General features: G+C 38.8%; 1 protein-coding gene across 1 annotated transcript; it reads right to left on the bottom strand.

Moving 5' to 3' along the window:
- Positions 1 to 25154, bottom strand: Ccdc14 (coiled-coil domain containing 14). The gene is made up of 13 exons (XM_051191395.1): positions 24943 to 25154; positions 19592 to 19644; positions 18453 to 18525; positions 17977 to 18046; positions 17769 to 17888; positions 13791 to 14024; positions 13591 to 13685; positions 11783 to 12299; positions 9872 to 10013; positions 3994 to 4064; positions 2667 to 2885; positions 2452 to 2584; positions 1 to 1305 (listed from the first exon to the last, which is right to left on the bottom strand). The coding sequence occupies exons 1-13, from the start codon at positions 25114 to 25116 to the stop codon at positions 357 to 359; spliced, it is 2850 nt and encodes a 949-aa protein (XP_051047352.1). The 5' UTR covers positions 25117 to 25154; the 3' UTR covers positions 1 to 356.
- Positions 25155 to 27439: the final 2285 nt, after the last annotated feature.

Genomic DNA, 27439 nt, shown 5'->3' with positions numbered 1-27439 from the left:
TTCCAAAGCAGAGAGGAAACTTTAATTAACGACTCCATTCCCATTATCCTTCAGGTGGCCAGAATCCTTGGTCCCTGCAGCACTGACCCAGCAGTTACACGGTAAAGATTCTCTCTGTGAAGCACCACCACACTTGCTCAGTTAGCTACAACTTTCTTCTCTTAGCAATCATTAATTTCTTAAGAAAATTTGTTTGTAAAGCTTCAGGTGTTAAAATATTCTAACAGTAAATTTATTCCATTATTTCACACATAATTAATAGTATAAAATGTTCTCTCTAAGGAAACCTAAAATATACTATGAATATAGCCAAGTTCTACTCTTAACAAAAATCATTCAATCAGTTTTTTCCAAACTCATTTCTCCAGAAGGTCAGTCCTTAAGGACTTCTGGAGTCGAGCAATGTTGGCATCCAATGCTGCCAGGCCATTTCTGAAGTCTTGTTCATCATGAGAGGTGAACGTCGAAAAAGAGGAGATGCTCCAGTCTGATGTCAAGTCTGAATTCAGAAAGCTGACATCACTGACGATGTTGCCTCTCACTGGAACACCAGGGCTGCGACAAGCTGATAGCCCATGATGTGTGGCCTGTTCTTTTGGGTGCTCAGTACTAGTACTAGTACCACCAGCAGCAGCACCAGGGATCTTATCAATTGCTTCCTTTATTCTCCTGAGGAGCTGCATGTCCTCTGTGTCAGATGTTCTGGAAAGATTCCCAGGAGCATCTTCTCCTTCATTTCGTGAAGAACAAACTAGTGGTGCACACGGTTTATGTTCTCTTTTAGAGGCATGTGTGCTGCCGCCGCTTAGCTGTGTTGTAGCAACACTTTTCATTGGCTGGGGAGACAGCCTCTCAGAAAGTGGCGAATGCTTTTTAGAAGTGCTTCTTGCAAAAGGAATGTAAAGTGTACTGTCCACGTTACACTCATCTTCTATTAAAGCGATAGTTTCACATTCTGTATCAGAATCCTCCACTAAAACATCAGAAGCCATTCCAGGTGCAGACCCCCCACCCACTGCCCTAGTGTCCCTGTGTGGAGGGCCCTGTAAGGGCAGCACCTTTTCACACAGTCTGTGTGGCTCTGTGGCTTCCTCATTTGTGAGGAGCTCTGAATGTGCAAAGCTGTGATTTGTCTCCAGTTTATTTAGGTAGCTCATTACCGAAGTGTGGGGAGGGGCTGGGTCCTGTTGAAGTTGCTGATCATAAATATTCAGAAGTGACTTGGTGAGGTTACTCCCCATCTTGCAGCGGGCAGAGTCCACACTGAGATCTGAGAGCAGTTTCGCCATACTATTCTGTAAAGTTCTGCCAAGAAGAATGCAGCACAGTAATTACTATTTGTCTTACCCAAGTCTTTAACTCATTTCTAATACCTCTATCCTTTAAAAGAAGAACTCAAGGCAGGTATAAAAAATTAGTGTTTGACAACAGAAAATTAAAATAACCAATGACAATGATCTCCATTGATATCAGTCTACTATCACACATAAAAGTAAAAGCTCATCATGTTTTCTAACGGTATAGAAATACTTTATTCTTGAGCAACACTGCAAACTGAACCTTTGAGTTAAAATCAGCCTAGTAAGTGGTATGCTAAAGTAAAGCAGAATTACTTCATTAAATTAAGTATATCCATAACACTAAGCACATTATATATAACACATAACTTACATATAATGAACATCTATTTCTCAAAAAGTTTATAATTAAAAATGAATCATTTAGAATGATGAGCTTCCAGAATCATTAAAGGAACAGTCAGGTCTACTGGATTTTAGCCGTATAATTACTGACTACCCTAAAACGTTTAAAAGTATTTGAAAATCTAAAGATTACCAAATGTCTCAAAAGAAAACTGATTTTTGTAAGGTTTCTATAAAAGTATAAAAATTATGATATATTTATTTATTTGGGAAGAGGCTGAGTAAAAAATGAAGACATTTTAGGGCCTGTGACCAAATCCCTCATTTTACCGATGAAATGAAAAACAGAAAGTCAAGAGGTGAAGCAACCTACCCAGTATTATATGGAAAGGGACTTAGCACGTTAGACACACATCATGAGTTATTCTGTGCCCCCTGACAGCTCTATTCATGACAACTTTATAACTGAGGCTTAGAGGGTTAAATAATGTGCACAGGATTACTCAGCTAATATGTGGCATAGACGAAGGTCCATTCAGGTCTCTTTGGGAGCTTAACTACTTCACTATGCAGTGTCCAGTCCATCAGAGCCAATTGCTTCCCCATAATCTACAACCCCATGGTTTAAAAAAAAGCCTTTAAATAGATCTGGAATCTCTAATGTGAAGTAGAACAAAGCATTAGAAATTAAAAGAAATGGGGGGAAAGGCAAAATAAGGGGGAGGGAAAAGAGGAGGTCTGTGTGGTTCTGGAGTTTATAAAGACATCTAATAAAAGGCTTGGGTTACCCCACAGGAAGCGAGTTTACCTGGTTAGTTCTCTAAGCTGAGCAACCTCAGCATCACGCTGGCGTAGTGTTATTCCCAGTATCTGATTTTCCTTTTCTGCAGTCTCTAGTTTAAACTGAGAGTTCTTCTCATTGGCCAAGGCTTCCTCCAGTTCTAAAGCAAACAACAACAAAAGCCCTTTCAGCTTCCTTACTGCTTTAGAAACAAAGACTACATCTACAGTTCAAATACACACCAATTTTTACCCTTGTCATCTCACTGTCAAACTGCTGTTTATTCTGAAGAAGACTTTTCTCTTTGTCTTTAAACACAGTCGTTAACCTTTTGTTTTCATCTCTCTGGTTTTCTATCACTTTTAAGAGCTCTTCATTTTTACTCTGTAGTAACTCCTGACTCTTCAGTGACTCTTGTAGTTGACTTTGCAGCGACATATTCAACGACTGAAGGGAAAACACTATAAGATAAACATCACACAATTGTTTCCCAATTTTTAAAACATCTAAGAAATACCTGTTTTTAGAAAAAGAAAAGCTCCTAAGTTCACTGATTTCCCTCAATAGTAACAATGTACAAACAATGCTATATAAATACTAAATATATTTTAAAAAATTAAATGGCAGGAGAAAAGTCTTTTTATTTTCCAATTGATATTTCAGTCATAAGTTGTTTTTACCTTTAAAAACAAATGAATACATGTGCAAAGTATCTCAAACTTCACAAAATGCCAAAGATGCCACCAAACAATTCTCAATTATGGCAGATAATTTTTTTCATAAGTAGTCTGTGTTGACAATACTATTCTTCAGACCCTGAAATTTCTCTTTCCAGGCCCTTCTGGCATTTGATGTTCCCATTGACAAATATTCTGTTATTCTGATGGGCTGCATTTGTATATGATTTGGTGTTCCTTCATTCTAGTTCCAGCAACTGAGGAAGGAGGGAGGATAACTGAGCCTAGACGTCTAAGGGAGCCTAACAACACAGTAAGATCCCCATTTAGAAGAAAACAACAGAAAAAATAAGAAAAAAAAAGGTCATTTGACAGTATCTGTCAAAACAGCAGCTATATATACATTCTGGTTTACTAATTCTACTAGAAATCTACCCTGCAAAATGCATATGTATGTGCACAGACATTGGAACGAATATTTTCATTTTTCATTTCACTGTTGTTCATATTCTGGGAAGGCTGAAAATACCCAAATATCTTTCAGAAGACCTTAAATATAGTAGAGGCAACAAGCAGAGAACATAAGTGCTTATTTAAGATATATGCATAGTTATTAACTTGTTTCCTCTAGATAGGCTCTTACTGCATACACTCTGGCTGGGGTAGTATTTGGCGTTGCCCAGGCTGGCCTCAAACTTGTAGCAATCCTCCTGCTTCACAAATACCGGGATTTCAAGAATACCCAATAGCTGTTTAAACTGTAATACAGTTACTCCCAATTTTAAAGTAGCTAAAAGCCCACTTAGACAAAGGGACTGAGAGCACAAGTCTGCACCAACATTTCCAGAGAGACAAGGGTACCGGGTTCAATCCTTAAAGCTCTTTTACGCACATTCAAGGTTACCAGGTGCCTTTGGAGTTTTCTCTTCTTCTCTGAGGTGCTGATTCAAAATTCTCAGTTGCCTAAAGGAAATAATAAAGATCTATAAGAATCCTAAGCCCATTTTACAGTATACTATCCTGGAATATTTAATTATGTAAAGATGTGTGATATTATTTCTCCTGCCTTTGTTAACAATGTAAAGATATGTTGTATCTGTTTCATCTTGCTTGCCTAAGACACCTGACTGGTCATATATTAACAAAGTTGGAATACATAAATAATTTCATTATTAGATGTTGGTATCAACTGTCTTCATGATATACACCTGCTTCACAAACAAGAATATGTAAGTAGGTACTGATCAGGACAAAGCAAAAACTCTCTCGTATTTAGTATCTTTCCAGAATTGGAAACTTTCTGTAGTATTTGATTTAGTTTCTGAATATAAAATGATAATACCCTTGCCAAAAACCATTCACAGTATTAATTCTGGCTAGATTAAAGAGTAGAACACAAAATACACCAGTAACACAAAATTCACCAACACAAATTTTATAATGAAATATAAATAATCTTTAACTAAGGAAGGCATCTCTAATCAAGATTTAAAATCTAACAACCATCAAGTAAAGAATACAGAGTCAAACACATCACAATTTGAAGCTTGTTTTAGAACTGAAGTCCTGGACAAAGAATAAGCAATTCATCTAAGAAAGCTAATGATTTATAAGCATTTAAAAAATGCTTAGCTTGAAGACGGGGGATGGTTTACCACAGAAATAAAGGACCTGGGTTTGGATTTCTGGTGCCCACATGAGAAGCTGGGAATAGTGGCATGACACTCACTACTGGCCTCGACATATACACATATACATAAATGTACAGAACACAAACTAAAAAAACATACAAAAATTAAAATAAAAGGGAATCGCTCTTCATTAGTGACAGTTTAGGGAAATTTTCTCAGTCTGTGGGAATTTATTTTAACCATTTGGATGATAGCTTGGCAACATCCAAGCTATAAAACATGTCATTTTTGACAGTTTTTAAAATTAACTTCATTTTATTGCATGGGTGTTTTGCCTGCATGTCTGTGTACCACATGTATGCCTGGTGTCAGTGAGGCAAAGGGATGGTGTCAGATACCCTGGAACTGGAGTTAGAGATGGTTATCACTGTCATATGGGTCCTGGGTAGCCAACCTGGGCCTTCAGCAAGAGTAGTAAACACCCTTAACTACTAAGCACTCTCTCCATCTCCTGTACAAGCTAGTTTTACCTATAGGTTATTTACTCTGAGAAATAGCTACATCTATATGCAAAAGCATGTAAAACATAGAAATATACAAGCTATATACTTGACAGGAAAATGAAAACTTAAGACATAAGTTGTGGTTCATCCATATGATTATATACATGTAGGGCCCTGCATGGACCCCTGAGGTACCTTGAGCAAGCCTGAAGCTGTTGGCTGGAACATATTACCCCAGAGTTGTTACTGGTACTCTTCCTGATTTGTTAACACACATCTGCTGGGGAGGAACTAAGCCAGAGAACTTGCACGCTTGACCCTTGATTATTTTCCTCTGTGCTGTGAGTCAGTGGAAGCCTGCTCCTTCCCCTCAATAAACGGCATTCCGGCATTCCTATTGCACAAATGACCCCATGTCTTTTATTTAAATCTCTAGGCCTTTGGCTAATTAATGGAACAGATTGTAGCGCGGGCACCAAAAAGGACTTGGGGACAGCTCAGTGATATGGCACTTGTGAGGCATCTGCAAGGTCTTGTGTTAACTATGCACTAATGGAAAAAAAAGAAAACAAAACAAACAAACCTCCAAGACACGGTAGAAAGTAAAAAGCAATGAGAGGTAGATAAAACACTGATTTTTTTTTTTAAAGGGTTCCCTTCAATAACAAAACATGCAGATCTGGAAAAGGCAGCACAGAGTGTTGACCAAGAATATAAAACAGAATGCCTCTTTTGGTGTCTTCCAAAAAACCAGCAGGTACCGTATGTTGTTGTTTTTTAATAATCTTTTTGCATGTTGCTGTTAAGGTTCTTCTCTTTTGAAACATTAGCCAAGGTGAACTTTCTATCATTCATTACAAGCCTCCCTGCTCACACTTGTCCTCTAAGTATGATACATTCCCATTTGCCCTTAAAAAACATGGTGTGAAGGGCCGGGGAAAGGCTCGGTGGGTGAGAACTGTTGTCTAAGTATGTGGTGCTGAGTTTGAAACCCACCATGAAAAAAGCTGGATATGGCTGTGTATAACCTTAACCCCAGCACCTGGAGGTGGAGACAGGAGCTCACTAGCCAGCCAGCCTAGCAAAAAAACAAAAACCCCCAGCAGTCTTCTGGTTCAGCTCCAAGTCCCATCTAAGATGGAGAGCCACAGGAAGGCACTCAACATCTTTGTCTATTTTACACGAGTGTGCCTGTGCAGAACATTGCTACTCTCTCCTCCCCACTCTCTCTTACAGAGAGAGCCAACTACAAACTATGGTACACTGTTCAAGACTCACTGCATTGTGTGGGGGGGGGTGATTTTTATCTTAAGAAGTCTATTATAAAGCCTGGTATTGGTAGCGTACACCTTTAGTTCCAGCACTTAGGAGACAGGCAGGTGATCTCTGTGAGTTTGAGGCCAGCTTGATCTATAGAGTGAGTTCTAGGACAGCCAGGGCTGTTACAGAGAAACCCTGTCTTCAAAAAACAAAACACACACACACACACACACACACACACAGAGTCTATTTTAGACCTATCTTCATCCTTGCTGCTCCTTGTTCTGATTATTACAAACATTCTCTCCCACCATCTTTTCTGACTGTGACTTGTATCTTAGTTTCCTTGTTACTTCCTTATTGCTTCTCCCTAGGGTTTTTTTCGTGGCTGCTTTTCGTTTGTTCTTTCCTTGTAAAGCGGTAATTCCCCACAATTACTCTTGTGCTCATGGTCTATAACTGCTTGGTGAATTCATCAGTTAGATTCTGAAAACAAATTACTTGCATTTAGCAGCCATCTTTTCCAGAGCCTACAAGGACAGACCCACAGTCAAAGCTCTGTAAAAGTGATCAAATTCCCAAATCTACATTTGTGGCTTGGATCTTGTTCTTATGTTCTCACTTACTCGTTTCTCTATACAACATTGTAAATCTAAATTTTAACTCACTTGCTCTCCCACCATCTCTCCTAACTACAAAATAAAGTGTGAAAGGGGACAATCAGACAAATGCACTCTTCTCTAGGAGGTCCCATCTGGAGGTACTATTCTACCATCTGTCAAGAAGACAAGCCAAGCCAGGATGTGGTGGTGCATGGCTTTAATCCCAGCACTTGGGAAGCAGGGCCTCTCCATGAGTTTGAGGCCAGCCTGGGCTATAGAGCAAGTTCCAAGACAGCCAGGACTACACAGAGAAACCCTGTATTGAAAAAAAAAAAAAGATAAGACAAACATCTTAATGGCATCCTCAGCTCTGCCCGCTTGCTCTCAAACTGTGTGCTCTGTCTGGATTCTAATGAGCTTATACTTGAGTCTGAGTTCAGGAAGTGATCATAAATTCCAAGTCATCTTATACAGATTAAGGTACTCTGTAGACTGATGGTTCTTAATACGAGATAATATTCTACTCTGAACCTCCATCCAGGATCTTATGGGATGTACTAGGGGCTTCTATAGTTAAATTCAACAAAGCATTACAGATTACAGATAACTTGTGGGTTATAAATGGAGACAACTGTGTTTCAAATATCCCTTAAGATCTGGACATTTTAAAATGCCCATAATATCATACAAGCACGACACCTAGCAGTTTTTCTCTTTGCCACAAGATGGCAATATACTTCAAGTTGTGTGGGGGTTGGGGGGAAGGGAAATGATCCATTTTCTAGTTAAAAACATGTAGTTTACAAATGTCTACAAAGATAAAAATGAAAATCACGTCTAAATAAGCCTACCAATTCTAGTTTTTGTTTATAATTAGATTTATGAATGATTCTTTCCAAATAAAGATTACAAAATAACATATTCTCATACTAGAAGTCTCAGTCTAGTCTAAGGAACTAACAAATTCTTCATTTTTCAGTAATTTTATCCTGTAAAAGGTCAAGTAAATAACAGTGGCAAGAGGACATTATACAGTCTTTCCCCCCTAAGGATAGACAGCTAAAAAGCTCTACTGTCAAATCCAAAGAAGTGGATATCAGTTAATTTTTCTAAGTTACCCTTATAGAAATGAAAAACAACTGGTAACAAATTGAAGAATAAGCCTCCTTCTTATGAGTGGTTTATAAATGAACTCCTACAGCAATTCTAAAATGCTCCGAGGAATGGAAATGAAATCCAATGATATTTCCATGGTGACAATGCTAAAATGATAATCTTCTCAGACTAGGCTCTGGTATGCTTAAGAACTCAATTATTTGATTATCACTCTTTTAAACAATAGGCATTTTTATTATTATTCTTTTGCTTTGCGAAATAGAAGCCCACAGCTAAGATCTGGTGTTCCAAAATCAAATCACCTTGGAGTTTAAGTCTTGATTCCCTCAATTCCTAAATACACAACTTTGAGCAAAGAACATAACTTTTCTGTGCCTTGGTTTTCTCCCCTCTAATTGAAAATGGCCCAATACTTTATAGAGCTACTAGGAGGACTCAAGTGACAGCACATATAAAGAGCAATAGCCCAGCACATGACAAATGTTCAAAAAAATGTTAGGAGTAGCTACTATCCATTCCATATTACTTATTCTTGATTTTAATTTTGAAATATTAACAATGTTACAGGGATTAGATCCTCAGATTACAGTCCTCAGATCAGGACTGATGACAGGATGACAGTATTATTAAATGCAGCAACTATCCACAAATGATCTCTTGACTATCCTAAACAAGTAAGTCTCACTAGACGTCATCTCTGCAGGCTACAGACCCATGACTTTAAACTACTCTCCAACTAGGAGTTCTTTACTGCTTTCAAATTTCTTGTAGGTTCCTGCAAGTCCCATCTAACCTCCTGGTGAAAAGCATCTGAAAACGAACTCCAGTGCAAAGTACACCAACAGATCCTGGACTGTAAGCTTTAGTAGTCATCCCAGAAATACTCAAAGTTAAAACAATACAGATAATATACGGGGGAATTTCCTCTACATTTCAAGATTACCTCACTGGTTTTGATCGTTCTTAAACAAATTAACAATATAATTCCATTAAGTTAATATGGCTAAAAAGAAAAAGCACATAGGAATTCAAGTAAACTTTGTCCTATGTCTCAGTGTGGCAGGGCTACCAGCACTCAGCTTCCCCTGTCAGGTTCTTGTCCCTGACCACATGCTCCAAACATTTGTATTGGGAGGGAGCGTTTGACTGACAAAATGTTAAGGACAGTGAGATGATTATGTCTGGTCCAAGACATGTAAGATTATTATATTCATAATCCCTGTCCCCATCAGTTTCCTGTAAAACATACTGAGACAGTGGCTTCATAAAGTAAAAGGAATCCCAGATTCTGAGTCAGGATGAAAAAGAGCCTTCAGTGACCCATGATGATCTTGGAAAAAGAAAGAATAACTTTTTCTGTGACTTAGATGTTTATTATTGTAAACTAACTTAGATTAACACAGAAACTACATGAAGCAGCTACCTCTTCCTAGGTACATGCTGACAAGTGACATCAAGGATAAACTAGGTGGGAGAAATCGTATCTTAGTGGGCAGAAGTAATAGAAAGTTGGAGATTGTAGGAACGTTTGGGAGATGAGAAAAGAAAGGCTGTAATCTGCTTTCCGTATGGAGCCCTAGCTATCTCACTTGGCATCTGTGTTCTGGCCGTGGGTCACCTTTACCTCTAGACAACAATATTCAAAGAGCATGTCTTACCTTCGCAATTGAGCATTCTCACTTCTCAGTGGCTGCAGGGCCAGTGCTATTTCAACTTCTACATTTGGGTGGCCACTCACTGCTGAAAATCCAGATATGCATGCCTCTATTTCTGTTACCAATCTCTCAACTTCTGAATCCTCTGTAAAAGGCAGTTTAGTTAAATCAGTATTTTAAATTGAAAAGATTATTAGCATATGTTATTAAAAGTCTTTATAGATAAATATATACTCACTATACATTTCAACTCCATTACTCATGAGTATTATACAAATTCTATTTGCCTTTATCCTATTGTCTGTATTTGCTTACCCAGAACAATTCTACAGAAGTTACATTGAGGAAGGAAAGATTAAGCTTAAATCAAAGTATTATTATAGTGATTTTTTTCAGTTAAATGACATGGGAAACAGATGCATGATTTATTGTATTTAACATGTTTTAAATTGTATATGTATAGTTATAAAAGCTAAATTGAGTTAATAGACATGCACTGCCTCATATTAAATTTTTGTGGTGAGAAGGCTGGCAACCTAATCTCTTAGCAATTGAAAATTACACTGTTATTTATTATATCATTATTGCAGTCACCATACTTCACATTAGATCTCTTGATTTTTAAGTCCTTCCTCCTCTCTAATTGAGATTTTTTTATTTATTATACTTTGGCCAACATTTCAATTACTTCAGTCTTGAAGCCTATGTTTCTTCATAGCTAAACAGAGGTAAAAATCAATCTGTCATTGGGTTAGTGAGATTAGAATGAGATACTGTTATCCAAAACTCAATTTCCTTCCCTAAAGTGGAGCCCATTCATTATCAGACTGCTGTGAGACTCGGGTGAGGTCACCCATGAGAAATACAGCACATTGTTGGGCCATGGTGAGTATTAAAGACTTCTAACATTGGCACTATTGCTACCACTATTGCTATCATGATTAAACATCTGGTTAAAAGAGAAAGAGCAAGTGTGGTGGTACACGCTTAATCCCAGTACTTGAGAGACAGAGGCAGGTGGGTTTCTGTACGTTCAAGTCCAGGCTGGGTCTACATAGCAAGTCCCTATGTCAAACAAACAAACAAACAACAACAAACAAAACAAAAATGAGAAAACAATCTGTCTAATCTGAAGCTCTGGAAACATAACAATTTTAGTACACTTACCCTAGCTCTTAACTGCTGTCTTTCCAAGGATTTTGGGATTCTGCACGTATGTCAGCCTGTATAAATGGCAGCTATTCTGTTCTACTGTCAATTACTGTGCTTTCTACTCAAGGCTCTGAGTATCTGCATTTCATGCCAAGCAAAAGCCACTACTTTAGAAAAAAGCATACACGATGAAAACATAAACGTGGCTCACAGATATTTTATTGGTATAAGAGAAAAATACTAAACATAAACTAAAAGGCCAGTAAGTGGCATGGGTTATTATGCAAAGTGAAATCTGTTGAACAATTTGGAAGGACATTCACATCTTTGTTAAATAGAAAAGCAGACATCTAACTACTACAATTTTCTTCCTATGGATTCTCTGTACTGGATCTTTTCAAGTCTGTCTGCATTAAATACAATGAATACACACTTACAAGCACTTGCTATTCCTCAACACATGTCAAGTCCACAGGAAAGAAGGGTTCCAGGCCTGGAACCCTAGTACACAGGCAGTGGAGGAAGACCAGGCGTGCAACATCATCATCAGCTACTGAGCATGGAAGCCATTTTAAGACTACATGGGGCCCTGTCTCAAGAAACAACACACAGAATTCTTTTCCTTACTGGGTCAAGAAATGGTTCTTTGAAAAACTCCAGACACTCCCTATCAACCACTGTCATTTGAACAATAGCTAGAAAACATAACACTGCTATTAATCACTATGCTACATTACATTAAAGTTTGAAATGGTCATCTACCTTGTTCTGTGACCAGGGCCTTGAGCTCTCCCAACAAGCACTTGGCAATTCTGACTTTTTCAGCAGTGTGGCTCACATTTTCTGCCTGCTGCACATTCTTGGCTATTTTTGCATCTTGCACATGCATGCTTAAATACTTTCCTTCACTTGTGGCCTCTCCAATTAGTTCTCTGGCACATTTTTCTTCATTAGTGGCCAAGAAGGCTGGCTGTAACTGAGTGGGGCTTTGGTGTGCCTGACTGTCCGAGACAGCATCTTTTCCATGAGCTGGAAACAGAGACATATGTGTTTGGAAACACTTTAGTAGGTCTGCTTCCTTAGGAGCTCTTTGTTGTGGCAGAATCCAATTAGCAAGACTCAGCTGCTGAGGCGTTGGAACAGCTGCTTTGTCAATGTGGGGAAGGCTACCCAGAATTCCAGAATGAACACTAACTGAATTCCTGGGAATATCAGGGCAGTTCACAGAGCTTGTTTGATCTTGTGATCCAAGATGGTTATCACCATCAGTCTGAACTTCCTAAGCAAGAAGGGGAAAAAAAAAAAAAACTTTCAAAAGTAAGAACAGTCATTTGTAAACTACAAAAACAGAAATCAATAATATTAGAAAATAATTTTCTACCATTAAAAACCAATTTTGTGATATTTAGGCTTACAAGCAAGTTGGATTTCTCCACTGCACAAAAAGACTAGCTTAAGTAGCTCACTCTGCAACCTGGGAACATCATAAGGTCATGGTGAAAATAGATTGTTGACAAATACCATACATGCTTTAAAGGCATAAAAAAATTAGCCCACATTTGGACTGAAACAAATATTTTCATTTTGAGAAACACTGTAAGAAGCAAGTTAAGAGGCTGGAGAGACAGATCATGTGTTAAGAGTACTTGCTACTCTTGCAGAGAACCTGGGTTCAGTTCCCAGAATCCACGACTGCTCACAACCTTCTTTAACTCCAATGCGATCATGCAGGGGCTGCAGACAAACGTGCAGGTAAAATCCCCACAAAAAAGAAAACTAAGTATTTCATTTAAAAAGCACATGTACAGAACTTTAAAAAAGATATGCTCAGTTAGGGATGTAGCTCAGTGGTAGTATGCTTGTCTAGCGTGTATAAAGTCTGAGTTCAATTTTTAGTACCACAGAAAATGAAAATGGATGTGTCTAAAGAACGTATATGAACATGCTATTACAGTAAAAAAAATTAGCTGTTATTTCAATATCAAATCAAAGACTAGTGATTTTATTATACAACTTAGCTCAAAGACATTTGTCTTAAAAGAAAAATACCCACAAAACACAGCTTTAATATATAAAAAGCATGTGTTTAAGCATGGTGGCACACACCTTTAACCCAGAGTTTAGGAGGCAGAGGCAAGCAGATCTCTGTGAATTCAAGGCCAGCCTGGTCTACAAAGCAAGTTCCAGAACAGCCAGGGCTATTACTTGAAGAAACCCTATCTCAAAATACAAAAAACAAACAAGCAAAAAACCAGTCATACTAATGTATTAAGTGGCAAAACAAACAAATAAACAAAAAAACCAGCACATAACTGTATAAAAGTATAGCTCTCATTTTAAAAAGAGAGCAAATTTAGGGTACTGGCTGGGCTTCATTTCTTCTTTCTCATGATTGCTTCTCAATAACACCTATTGTTCTTAATAGGTAGTAAAACTTTTCTAATGCAAAAATACATAAAATTGGTTTTACATCCTGGTACAATTGATTAGTCAAGTCAATATTCCACTGCAAAAACGACAATTTCTATAAGCAAGCTATTTTACTTGTTTAGTATACAAACTATACCCACAGAGTGAACCATTAGAGGGCAGGACGGTTGCTGAGGTGACCAGAGTGAAGGTGAAGCATAACAGCCATAACCAGAATAAGGTGTTGTCTGAGATTCTAAAAAGAAGTAAAAACCAAAAAGCATATGTATCATTCACATTTTATAGTGCTTTAATAACAAAGAGTCATGGTTTACATTCAATATTCAAGTAGCATACTAACCTAAACCAGATACAGTATGACACGCAGTAGGCATTCCATTGGGGGCATTTTTTGAAGCCAAGGTATTCATCAGTGACATTTGAGTCTGCACATGCTCACAGAGGGCTTGGTATATTATCGGTGAGTACATTCTATAATGGTCTTGTAATGACCAATGCTGTGCTATGTCTGATGTGTCTCTTTCACTTCCAGTGCAAGCTTCATTAGATATCCATTTCTTATTTTCTGAAGATACTAATGTGGAAAAAGGAAGTAAGTTCTTAAATATGAATCTTGACCAACATTTACCCTAATACCTTAGGGGCAAAAAAAAAAAAAAAAAAAAAAAAAAAAAAAAGACTCTCAGATGTAGTACAACTGATTATAGAAGAGATTTACTGTAACTCACTGAAGAAATTATCCCAAGTTCTTCTGAAAGTATTTAATGAATTACATTTCCTTTCCCCAGTCAAAATTCTGATGAATTTTCTTAAAATCTCTGCTACTTGAAAAAATAAAAACCTCCCTTTAGTTATAACACCTGTTACAGGTGTTGTGTTATCATGGATGGTCAATAAGCCTCTCACCCATTCCCTTGTCCAGTTCTTCTCAGTGGGAAATAGAATAGGAAAGGCGGGACACTTTGTAACTTTCTGTTTTCATAGGAAGAAGAAAGAAGGAGGCAGGAGGAAGGACAAGAAAGCTTTTTTTTTTTTTAAACCGATGAGTCTAGCGACTACTTATCACCATCCTAGAACACACAGCTTTACTTAAATCACATACCATACATATATTGGACTGTGTTACTTTTTGTTTGTTTGTTTTGTCTTTGCCCTCTGTAACTCCAGCTTCTCTAGGCAGGGTTGTTTTTTACACTTCATTATTAAAACCCTCACTAGTGCATATGCAATGTGTAAGCCTGGTATTAAGCTAAAGAATGAAAAAGTTTCTGATACAGCACTGTTCTATAACTAGTATAAAAAAAAATCTAAATTGAATTTCCTGTCTAACAAGACCCTGCCTTTCCAAATGTTTGCTAAATTGCATTAATAGAAATGAGAGTGTGTGGTAGATCATAAGTTATCAGGATACACAATAGAATTTGAAAAACAGCTTGGGCTGACACCTACAAAAGACACATACAAGCTATGACATACATGAGCACTTATGACTACTAAAGGACATACACGAAAATGTTCACTTACTAGCTGAGCAACCTTTCTTTACCTCCTCTTTCTTATTAGAAAAACGGTTAAAAGAATGGTTTTAAAAAATGATTACAATACAGCTTCTTCAGCAGAGTGGATTTAGTTAGGGTTAGCTGGAGACGTTGAGGCCTAACTCCTAGTCTGACATAATAGTGTTACTTCTGCAGGAAGCATGGATGAGGTGACAAAGTCCTTACAAAGATGAATTCAGACATTCCAGTCTTCCAGAGAGAATGTACCTGCTGCATCTGCACGGAGTCACCTAACAGACCCAGGCACCACAGAAGGCAGGTGCAGCTTTTGCAGGCCCTGTCCCCACCTTTCCTGGAAAGAAGTCCAAACTCTGTTTGTTGCCTGCTATGCAGGAGACTATCACAGCAGTGAGTCTTCAAAACCAGCGATCTTGTGAAAAATGTATGTACTGCTAGAAAAGATAGTCATAGGCAACGCCTGAACATGAAGGAACCCAACCCTCAGGGACACAAGGCTCACAGACAATGTCCCACTGAAATGGCTATAGGAAGCTCCTATACCAAATGGAATCTTAAGGGACAACATCCAAGGAAACTAGAGAGATCTAATGAGGGGAGCAGAAAAACCAACTGATGGATTTGGAGAGTCCCTTTAATAATTAAACAACCACAATAAGCCGTTTAACAATGTGAGAGAGAAGTCTGATGTTTAGAAAAAGAATCTTTAAATTCTGACAGGCATTACTGGGAGTATGGAAAGCCCAAGGCTTCATTTTTGGGAAACCCTATTAGAAGGTGAATGTGAATTTAGAACTACACTCTAGAAGCTGGGGGTGGTGGTGGTGGTTGTAGGATAATCATTAGTCTCCTCCACCTCCCTAACGTTTCATTCCTGGATGGAAACCTCCAGGAAAGGCTGGTGTATTCTGTAATTCTGAGAATGGAAGAGTGAGTTTGCTTAATGTTGCCAACCACCACTTCACATGGAGGTTCCTTGCTTACTCCTCCAATTTCCCTGTCATTCTTTAATTCCATCCCCAGCACTGTCACACATTATAAAAACCTGACTGTTTGCTTGGGAACTCCTTGATCTGACAAAGCCTCTCAGTTAAAGTGAATCAATAACACTGTACTTGTCTTTTTCTACTTTAATGTAATCACATTATTACAAAGAGAGTAAAATGCAAATAAAAATCACCAACCTCAAGATTCTTGAGCTGTAAATAACATTTGGCAACTTCTTAGAACAACATGTGATACATAGTAAAAACTCAACATACTATACCATCAACTAGTTTCAAATTAGTCAGATAAGAAAATATTTCATATTAATAAATCTTGCTATCTAAACATGATCTCTGAGATGATTAAAACCCAGAGCAATAATGGATCTTCTCTACCACATGAGCTACAACAAAACTAGCTAAAAAAAATTTCCCATAAAGTATCAGTTTTTACTGAAAGTACAATTTTATAATAGAAAAATATCCTCTAAAAATATTTTAACTTTGAAATCTGAGGTGAAACAGAGCATAGTCCATAACCACAGTGATCACAGCCTTGTCCTCTCTCTGACTCCTAGGCCTCTCTTTTTAGACTTCCTTTGGTTCCTTAAGAACTATCTAACCTGAGGAATTCTAATTTCATGTTCACGGGCTCAAGTTCTCCAGTCATTAGGCCTCCTCCTCCCTCCTTTCTGCAGTCTCTTATCTAGCTGAGCTACACATGCTCTGTCTCTGCCAGCAGATGTCACCATCCAACACAAATTAGCAAATTCCAGACGTGTTCCAACCCCCCCCCCACCCAAAAACAAAAACCTAAACCTCCAAACAAGCTTCTTTCAATCTTAAAAGGCCAGAGTCCACATTAAAGGCCTACTGAGCTAAATGGTCTCCATCACAGCTACTCAGTACCACCCCCACAGCATAAAAGCAGCCATGGAAAATACACGAACAGTAGGTTCTAACAAAACTTTAGTTACAAAATAAAATTAGATATTATTTCTAAAAACACAACTGGCTATATGGTACTGATCTAGTTAAAACTGATACTGTCCAACAGAAACATAATGTAAGCAATATATGTAATTTAAAATTTTAAGTAGTCACATTAAAAAGTTAAAAGAATGACTTACTTCTCATGTTTTACTTAAGTGTAGCCACAGTTGCGGCTGCAGTTAAATAGGATATTTCTTACCTACCATGTAAAAGGCCTTGTGTTTGATTCCCAACACCACAAAAGTAAATAAGTAAATGTAGCCAGAATACTAACATTTCAGTGTGTAATGTCCTGAACAAAACACTTTTTGTACTAAATCTTCAAAATCCAGCATCTATTTTACACAAAGTACACTTTACACCAGATGCTAGTCATCAGAAATATTTCATCTCTACTTAAACTGACTATAATTTATAGTTGAAAGAGTGGATTTATACATGCAAATCATTCCAAAATTCTTATAATTGCATCAATATCAATTTTCAAATTCATTAAAATTTCAGCCTAGGGGTTAGAAAGATTGCTTAGTCAGTAAAGTGCCTGCTGTTCAAACACAAGAACCTGCGTCTGGATCCAAGACTGGCAAGGGCTGACGACAGCACAGCCCTTAACCCAAGCCCTGGGGAGGCAGGGACAGAGAGATCCATGAAGCTCACTGCCAGCTAACCAAGTCAGATCCACAAGCTTCAGGTTCAGTGAGAGAAAATGCCTCAAAATAAAGGTAAGGAGTGAATAAGGAAAGACAGATACAATGTTTATGCAATGGGTACACAGCACACACACACACACAACCTTTAAGAAAATATTGGGAAAATGCTTACATTTTTCTTTTCGGACCACTGAAGGAGTATGTTTTCCAGGTCCTTTCTTTTTAGCTCTGCAGTTTTTGCCTTCTAAAGGTCTGGCATTGCATCTATTTTCCAAATACATTATTTCTGAACCTGTAATAATAAAAACAAACATTGTAAACATTAAAAAGAACTAGTTCACTGATAAAAGGTGATCAGCAAAGAACTTTAAAAATAGAACCTGGATTTTCATTTTTCAAAATGTCCCGCAGCAAAGAAGCACAGCCATCTAGTCCCTGCACAGCCTCTGTCTAGAAGAAGAAATCTGTTAGAGGTAAGATACACCACGCCCCTTCAAATGCATTTCTCTTCTCTTCTTTTTTCTCTTTTGGTCTTTCAAGACAGGGTTTCTCTGTGTAACCCTGGCTGTCCTGGAACTCATCCTGTAGACCAGGCTGGCCTTGAACTCAGAGATATGTCTGCTATTGCCTCCCAAATGCTGGGATTAAGGATGTGTACCACCACTGCCTGCTCATACACATTTCTTTATAAGCAATTTATTATTGGTAGAAAACATGTCTTAAAGCAACAGCTTACATACTTCCTTGGTGCAAAAGATACTTTACCTTTGGACTGTAGTCCCACTTCTTAGCTTTAAGCTGAGACTGATTAAACTAGTATATTGTATCTATTCACTTAACTTACTGTATCCATTACCTGACTTTCTGAATCAGAATAAACAGGACAGGTAGAATCTGCATTCAAATGTGCTGTTTTTCTTGAGTGGGTCCTAGAAAACAAAAATGATACCCTTTAAAAACATTGTTAGTATCTTTTTCTCAAAATATGTAAATAATCATTTCTTTTCCAGTAAAAACTGGAGAATAAAGCTCATCTAACCACATGTGAAGGGAATAGGACACTGGAGATTGTGAAGACTACTAGACACAAAATCACTCACCCAGGCTGGCATGGCAATATTCTGAGAACATCTCTTACATTCTGAGACTGAAAACTTTTGCTGGACCTCACAGCCAAAGTGAATAACGTACCTTGAGGTTATGTAAGACTAAGACTGCTGTCCTACTGTGTGTTCAGCCTGTATGTTTAACCAGCCTTTAAGAGAGCAATGAACACTGAACCTAACAGCCTTTGATTTCCCAGGTAATCAACTTTTACAACCTAAGCCAATGCACAGCTGTAATCTTATGTCCTCTTCCATGCCCCTAACCCATGCCTGTGTATCATTATAAAGCAGCCAACACAGAAGTTGAAAGCAGCTTCCTAAAATCTACCACTTAAAGGTTGGAAGCAACCATTATGGCTACTGGCTGACAAGCAATGTTGTCTGGGTGAGTGGGAGTGACATAATCCCTTGTAAAACTCAGTTACAAAGATTTCCATAAAGTATCCTGTTCCTTCCCCATGTGATGCTTTGTGTGTGGTCCAAGAAATTCAGAGCAAAGGCCTCTGTATTTATACACAGATACAGACAACAGACAGACACATACAGACACAAGGACTCGCTCACAAGAGAGACTCAGGCAGGCAAAGATTCAGACTCATAAAACAGGCAGAGGAAGGGGACACAGGGAGCATGCATGATGGAAGAATCCAAATCTGTACTCACTCTTGGTTCAAGGGCTCCAGGGGAAGTGCTTTTCTTTCCTTGGTGTGACACTGATGTATTACTAGTGAGTTGCATTTATCACTAACGATAATCTACCCAACGATAATAACACCCAACCACTTGTGGAGGCAGAGCCCACTATTTTCTTGAGGTAGGCAAAATATAGTCAAGCCCCAACACCTGAAAATTTAAGAGTTCCTGAACTTAGAAACTGAGAAGTACTCACCCTTTCTTTCCATGTGTTAACTTAGATCCCGGGCACCTTCCTGCAGATATTACCTATGACATAATATATTATATTACAGTAGGTACATAATTATTGTTCTACTAAGTCACCATTCTGACATTCCTGAAATATCTTTTTTTGGTTTTTTGTTTTTTTTGTTTTGTTTTTGTTTTTCACATAGCCAAAGTGAAACATAGTTTTCACCCCCTGGCAATCACTTTTCTACTCTCTTAAAAATTTGACTTTAGAAACCACTTGGACATGAAATATCTGCCCTTCTGTGACTAACAGAGTATCTTTAACCTTCATCTGTACTGTAGCATAAACCAAAACTTCCTTTCTTTTATGAGGTTGACTATATTCCTTTCTATGTAGGTAGCATACCACTTACTCTTTACAAATGGGAAGTATCTTAAAAATCCACAATTTAGCTTTTATACAATAAATTTGTTCTACATGCGATGTGAGGAAAGCAGGACATGCATTTGTTTCTTTAGTTTATTTCTTATGTCTGTAAAGAAAACTCTTACTATTTTTAAGTCAAAAGGATCTATTACCATTATATAAGACTATACTCAATCCTTGAGTATGTTCTAAACTCTCCAAATTCTGATACATGTAATTCAAGATCCAGGACAAAGGGGTGGGGAAGGCACTTCAGTGGAAAAGGGCCCATCCAGCATCCACAAAGCCAGGCAGACAGCTCAGAGGGTAAACTGACTGCAGCTCAAGCATGAGAACTGAGTTCAGCACCCCAGCATCCACACAAAAGCCAGACTTTGGGGCCCCTGTCTAGAGCCCTAGCAATGGAGTGGAGGGTGGAGACCCCTGGATCCTGGTGGTGATCACTGGCCAGCCAGTCTAGCCAAAACAGTGGAGAGCTTCAGGTTCAGTTCAAGATCCTGTCTCAAAAAGTAGGGTGGAGAGTATTAGAGAAAGGAAATTGATCCCTGACCTCCACACACAGATGCAGAGGTGATTGCACCCATTCACATGCACTAAAAAGTACCAACTTTCTCCATGCTTTGGTTAGATCTCCTAACTTCTTGCACGGTTCAACAAACTAGCACATTAAAAACTGCCTTGCTGGTCAGTGGCAGCTCACGCCTTTAATCCCAACATGCAGGAGGCAGAGACAGATAGTCCTCTGAGTTCGAGGCCAGCCTGATCTACAGAGCAAGTTCCAGAAGTTCCAGGACAGCCAAGGCCACACACAGAGACACTGTCTAGAAAAACAACAACCAAACCAAACCAAACAAACAAAACAAAACAAACAAACAAACAAAAAAACAAAAATAAAAAAAAGAAAAAAGAAAAGAAAAGCAAACCCCAGTTTTTTTTCTATATCCCATTCTCTCATTTTTTTTAAACTCAAATAACATTTTAAGCCTGCATTTTAAACCTCATATAGGTGGGATAGCTTTTCTATAGGAAAGATGTTCATTTGCTTTTACATGCACTCAGCATCCTGGAAGCTGTGCAAGAAAGCTGTCTTCAAGCAGGAAAACTGGGTATCTGGAGAAGCAGATAAGAGAGACTTCCAGAGCACACAATAGGTGAACTTTCCTTATCATATACACTTATCTCTTAATAACTTTGTATCTGAAAAATAAAATTTCAAGACATCAAAGCCCATAATCCTCCCCTCATTCCATGATTAGATCCACTCAATGTTGGCATTCTTTGCACATTTACATTTCTCTGTTTGGACACACACATACACACACGTTTGCATTTTTTTGCCCCTTCTAATAATGTTATTGAGAATACATTTTTACAAAACTGGATTGGTATGAGTTACATTTTTTGAGATCCCTTGGGATCTGATGGAGTGTCATGAATCTACAACATACAATCATACAAAAACAAAGTGTTTTACCTGACACAAATATGTCTCAAAACAGAGACGATTATTTTTTGTCTGCCCATTTCAAAATAAGTCAGTCATAATATTCCTAATTGTTTCTTAAGAACAAAATTCCCTAATATAGCCATAAAAGTTCAAAACTTTGAGATCGAATCTACTCTAGATAGACCTGATTCATATTATACTCATTCCAATTTGTCCTTTATAGAAAATAAAGACAAAAGAGTTAGTAGTTCATATCCAGTCCAGGATCACACATTGCACTAAATTGCTATGGTTCTTGAATCTCCTTAAATCCAAATTCCTTGGGCTGTCATTATCTTCCATAGCTTTGACATACTTAAAAAGTAAAGGCTAGTAATTTTGCATAATGGTTCCCTGAACATTTAGATTGACCGTTTCCTCTGATCAGATTCCAGTTATGCATTTCTGGCAGGAGTACAAGAGATGTGTTATTTTCAATACTAACAAGCAACCGACATTAGTTTGTCCTGTTACTGGTGATATAAATGGATTTATGATGGTGTTTGCCAGGATTTTCATCATTAAGATTATTATTTTTGCTTTTCTAATTGTTTTGTAAGATACCCTGACATGATGTGGCTATCTTCAAACTTTCACTTAGTAGTCTGAACATCCATTTATGGTTCCTGTTTAGGTCAATGGTTTATCAAACATTGATTTATTTATTTTGCTATACAAGTTACTCTACATTTATTAGCTAATTTCAATTAATAAATTATAGGACTAGGGCAGGACCTTTCTTTCTTCCTTGTTAATTGGTTAGTGTAAAGACATTGATTCCTATTCCAGTCAACCAACCATATATGATCCATTATAAGTACTGATGCCCATATGTAAACAAATATACAAGTGGATACAATATAAAAAGTGAAAAAGAAATCAAGAAAGGATAAACTGAATGCAGATAATGGACATGGCTATGAAAGAGGATTTAAAATTAATTGCTTTTCTAGTTCTTGCCATGGCTTTTTCATTTTTTGGTGATGGGAAAGTACATTAAATGTATTTAATAGTTAAAGTATAAAATCCAATATGAAGCTTCACAGCCTCAGAATGGTTATTCTAACTGTTCAGAAGTTCACTGAGTTGTACAGACTTTGAGTCTGGATAATTATCATTTGTGATTCTTTCTATTAGCAAGTTTTAAATAATAAAGTTTATAAAACATGTTCTTCAAAAAAACTGATAGTCAAGTTGTTCCAGAGTCAGTCAAAGGAAGCTCCACCAAGTTGGATACTTTATCATTTTTAACCAAACCCCAGAATTTTTTGAACTATCTTATTTTTTATAAAGACTGTCATAAAAATATTTCATACTTCATTTATCTTAAGAAAATAAAATATTAACTGAAAAGAAAAATATCGGCTCAGGAACCCCAAGACCAAGTCTCAAGACAAAGGAGACTTATTTGCCCCAGAGGAGACAAAGACAGGAGAGAGAGAAGGGGAGGGGAACAAAGGAAAGGTTGTTTGTCTCAAGAGGACAAAGGACCACCTCTGACCATAGGAAAATGACGGTTTATAGCGGTACAAGGGCAAACTCCCTGTTAGGATGTGTGTGCAACTTTAACTGGGCATGTTAATTAGAGCAGCCAAAGGGGGTTTTGATTATTGGACTTCAACACTTTGACAGGTGGACCATGGTAGCAGCCTCAGGAGGAGAAAGTGTCCAAATATAGGAATAGACCTCAGTGGCTACCTTTAGGAATGTAAGCTAACAGTTTTTTAGCAAGGCAGAGGGAATAAGAGAGAAGGCCAAGACCTGTCAGAGGCATATGCTTGACTAGGCTACTGTCCCTTCATTAACTATAGGCACAGCAGTACACAGATTTCTAGATTTCATGATACATTTAAAACTTAATACCTATTGAATAGTAACCCCATGTTCTCCCCAGCCCGGTCTCTGCAGCCACCATTCTACTCTCCTTCTGAACTAGACTACTTCAGGTCTTACATGTAAGTCCAGTAATGCAATGTCTGTCTTGTCACATGCAAGTTCAGGCATGTGTATCTGTCCCTCTAGGGCTAGCTTATTTCCATTGAGAACTTCTCAAACTTCACACATGCTAATGTACATGGCAGAATTTCTCTAAGGCCGAATAATATTCCAAAAGTTGTATATAACCCTTCATTTCTTTATCCATTCACTTGCAGACATTTAGGTTGTTTCTATGTCTTGACTATTGTGAATACTTCGACATTAAAAGAAAATGCAAACAGCTCTTCAAAATCTTGATTTCAATTCTTTTGAATAAATACCTAACAATGGAGCTGGCAGGGTCATAATCAGCTGTACTTTAAATAGTTTGGTTTTATGAAGCAAGATTTCACTGTTATTCAAGCTGGCCTCAAACTCCAACTTCCTGCCTCAGGTCCCCAAGTACTAGGACTACAGTTGTCTATGGCTATGCTTGGCTTATTTTCTGAGGAAATGTCATCCAATTTTTCACAGTAGCTGTACTATTTATATTCCCATCAGGACTGTATACAAGGGTATCAACTTCTCAACCTTCTCACTCATACTTATTTTGTGCTAGAAAATATCTCATGGCTTTAATTTTCATTTCTTTAATGGCTATCGTATATATTCATCTACATATGGGCAATATGCATCCATTCACAAAAGAAGCCTCAAGACAGGTCATGAAAAAAGAGTGCAAAATGCACATTAGGAAAGACATCATTATAAATGTATTGATAAATGATGGAAAACAAAATCAAACCCTAATCTATCATATATGCCAAGTGTTTTCTAAATCTCCAAGACAGGGATGGAATATTCTATGAGTAGTAGACTAGTACCATGCCCAACTGGAAGCGATTTGATTACAAGATATGGAAGGTGGCCTGAAGCACACCCAACTAATGGAGATGTGAGGGCCATAGACACAGATTCTAGAGACAGTTCTAGTGCTGAGGGATAGATGGAAAATGGAATTATCAGGAATTATTATAATGTGAAAAGACATGGAAACATGTAAGCACCCAGGGCCAAAACTAGTTTAGCTGTGTTGGACCTAGTTGGGTTGGGAGCGGGGCTGAAGAGGATCTTAAATAGTTCCGTTCCAATGCAAAGAATATTTGCCTTAAAATAGGTTTCCCTGTCATAGTTTGGGCAGTTATTCGATTACATCAAGATTACATTTGAGAACGGTCGGGCTGGTATGGGCACTTATTGGGAGACTTCAACAACTAAGAGAGATCGGAAAACAGAAGCACTGGGGGCAAGGATTAACTAAAGCTAAGAGAAGTCACTGCACCAGTGATAAGGACTGGGGTTCGAACCTGGGACCTGACACCAAACTCAGCGTTGTTTAGACGCCTGAAACAAAGCACCTAGCGACGTCCTCAGCGCTTTGAGAGCCGCTGCAGTCTTTGGTATTATTTTTTTCTAGCACCTTCCTAAGTGCCCTTAGTCCCTCGCCACCCCACCGTGGACTCATCGGGTCCACAGCCCTCACCTGGCCCGGTCGAGATCCGGACCTGACCATTTCTCTCAGCTTCAGAACAGCCCAGACGTAGGGAAACCAAGCTGTAAAGAAAAAAGGATTAACCGCCGAGGCGTCCGGACCGCCCTTGTCCCGCCCCCCAAGCTTCCGCTTCCGGGAAGGCGCCCGCCGAACGCCGCGCCTCATGGCCTCCTTGGCGCTAAGGTCTTTCCTTCGGGTCCGAACCTGGCTACCTGGGCGTGCGCAACAGACTCCGCGTTCTCCAGCTCGTCACACCCGGGCGGAGAGTCCGGGAAGACAAGAGACTGCCCGCGGGGCGGGGCGGACATGTGTGGGGCTGGTGTTCGGGGCGGGGCCTGACGGGAGGGGCGGGGCGGACACGTGGGTGTGCTTGGGGCGGGGCCTGACGGGAGGGGCGGGGCGGGCACGTGGGTTTGCTCAGGGCGGATGCGTTGGGGGAGCGCGGGGCGGGGCCTGACGGGAGGGGCGGGGCGAGGAGCTGAGGCTCTATTCTAGGTGGACCCACATGCAACATCCAATGGAACTCATTGGCCCGCAGGACCTGTTTCAACTGGTTGAGGTGGGAACCAGCCAGCACCAGAGGAAGGGTCTGTCATAGAGGACTACTGCTGGATTTCAGAAATAACTTAAAGCCTTGTGTGCTGTTTTGAATGTATTTGTTCTTGATACTCAATAAAAAAATCAAACCTCGGTATCAATTACTTGTGATTCTGATGGCAGTTTCAGAATTATTCTCTGTGGCCTCTCTACCCAGTGTTCAATAGTTGGGATTTTGGGTTTCTTCTGTGCATGGCTGGGTTGTCTGCTCTTCTATTAAGATAACTGCTGTTGACAGAGAATGGTAATATTTTACTACTGATAGCTGTGCCTAATAGAGAATGGTGTTGAAAATGCTCTATCCGGGATTGTTTTAAGTCAAGTTAGAGAGAAATTAAATCAGTTGATTCTTCTTTCTATGGTTAAATAGCTACCTTTGTAAGAAGTGTTGTAAGAAGTGTCTACCTCAGGGACTGTAGAGATGCTTTCCTGCTCTTGCAGAGGACCCAGGTTGGGTATCCACATCCATAGATTACAACCACCTGACTCCAGTTTCAGAAGATCTAGTGCCCTCTTCTGGCCTCTTCAGGCACTAGGCATACAAGTGGTGCACATACATAATGAGGCGCTCATTATGCTCTTGCAGATCGTCTGGGTTCAATTCCTTGAACCAACATGGCAGCTCACAACTGTCTGTAACTTCAGTTCCAGGGAACCCAATGCTCTCACCAGACACCACACAGCACAGAGTACACAAACACACAAGGAAAACACCTATACACATAAAAATATATTAATAAGTGAAAAATAAAGTACATAAATATATAAAATGAAATACATATATACCTATTCTACAAGTAAAATCTTTCTACCTATATATACTACACACTCCTACTAGAGTGATTTTAGGAAATGAGTGTTTATTGTGTTGGCCACTAGGTGGCATGTTCCCCAGGATATCTATGAATGCCACCCAAAACAAACCTTAAACTTATTTAAGACATGATGAGCTGAAGATTTTGCTGTAAAAAAAAAAAAAAACTATTGGGGTTCTCCAGTGTGAACTTTATAGATGGCAACCTAATGACTCAATTTAAAAAGGCTAATACACCTAAATAACCCTCAAATTCTTTCTCCATCCCTCTGATAAGTAAGTGTTCACCTGAAATTAAATGTTTCTCTTTCTTTTTAAGTGTGTGTGTGTGTGTGTGTGTGTGTGTGTGTGTGTGTGTGTATGTGTGTGTGTTGGGTGAGGCAGACCTCAGCCAAATTCCCCAGGATAATTATCCCAGACTCTTCCCTTGATAGACAGTTACCCATCCTTAGGGGAGATGTCACAAGTACTTTATGGCCTGCTGACCTCTATGCTGTGGTCAGAGACCACACTTAGATTCTAGGTCTAGCTATAGACCCTCCCTCATGGTCACATGTACTTTGTAAAGGAGTCTCCATGTAGTCACACCTTAAGCTTCATGGTGCACCTGGAATTGTTGCCTGGAAACCTTTTACCAGTCTGTACTGTTTTAAAAATGCTGACAATGAACCACCTGGCATTAGAGTCCCCGAAGTCTGGTCCAGGTCCACAGAATCAGTCTGCCCCAGGGTTTCACTCTGGTCTCCCATGTGATGCCTGCAGGGACCCCCAGGATTTCCTGCAGCTGGAGTTAAGGGTGGCTGTGCACCTCTTGATGTCAGTGTTGGTCACTGAACTCAGGTCTTTTGAAAGAGCAGTAAGTGATCTTAATCACTATGGCATCTCTCTAGCCCTACAGATGTTTTCCTCAATTTGATTTTTTTAAAACATTGTTTTCTTAATTTGTACATACTTACATTTTAAATATATGTAGGAAGAGAAAAGAAGAAGAGTTACCTATAGTTCATGCCACTCTTGTGGTGCATTTCTTTCCAGGCTTTTCCTACTTGAATATTTAGCAATAAATACACTTTGGAT

The sequence above is a fragment of the Phodopus roborovskii genome, unplaced genomic scaffold, assembly GCF_943737965.1.
Source record: "Phodopus roborovskii unplaced genomic scaffold, PHOROB, whole genome shotgun sequence".
Lineage (NCBI taxonomy): Eukaryota > Metazoa > Chordata > Mammalia > Rodentia > Cricetidae > Phodopus > Phodopus roborovskii.
Note: the sequence above shows the minus strand (reverse complement) of the source record. Positions and strands in the feature narration are given on the sequence as shown.

What these genes read in the sequence shown, in the direction of transcription:
- Ccdc14 (XM_051191395.1), bottom strand. Translation starts at nt 25,116, where the DNA reads ATGAGGCGCGGCGTTCGGCGGGCGCCTTCCCGGAAGCGGAAGCTTGGG. An exon ending in TTTGAAAAATGAAAATCCAG is followed by an intron (nt 17,889 to 17,976) that starts GTTCTATTTTTA and finishes TTATTATTACAG; the next exon opens with GTTCAGAAATAATGTATTTG. An exon ending in GGCCCTGGTCACAGAACAAG is followed by an intron (nt 10,014 to 11,782) that starts GTAGATGACCAT and finishes TGCCTTTTACAG; the next exon opens with AGGATTCAGAAGTTGAGAGA.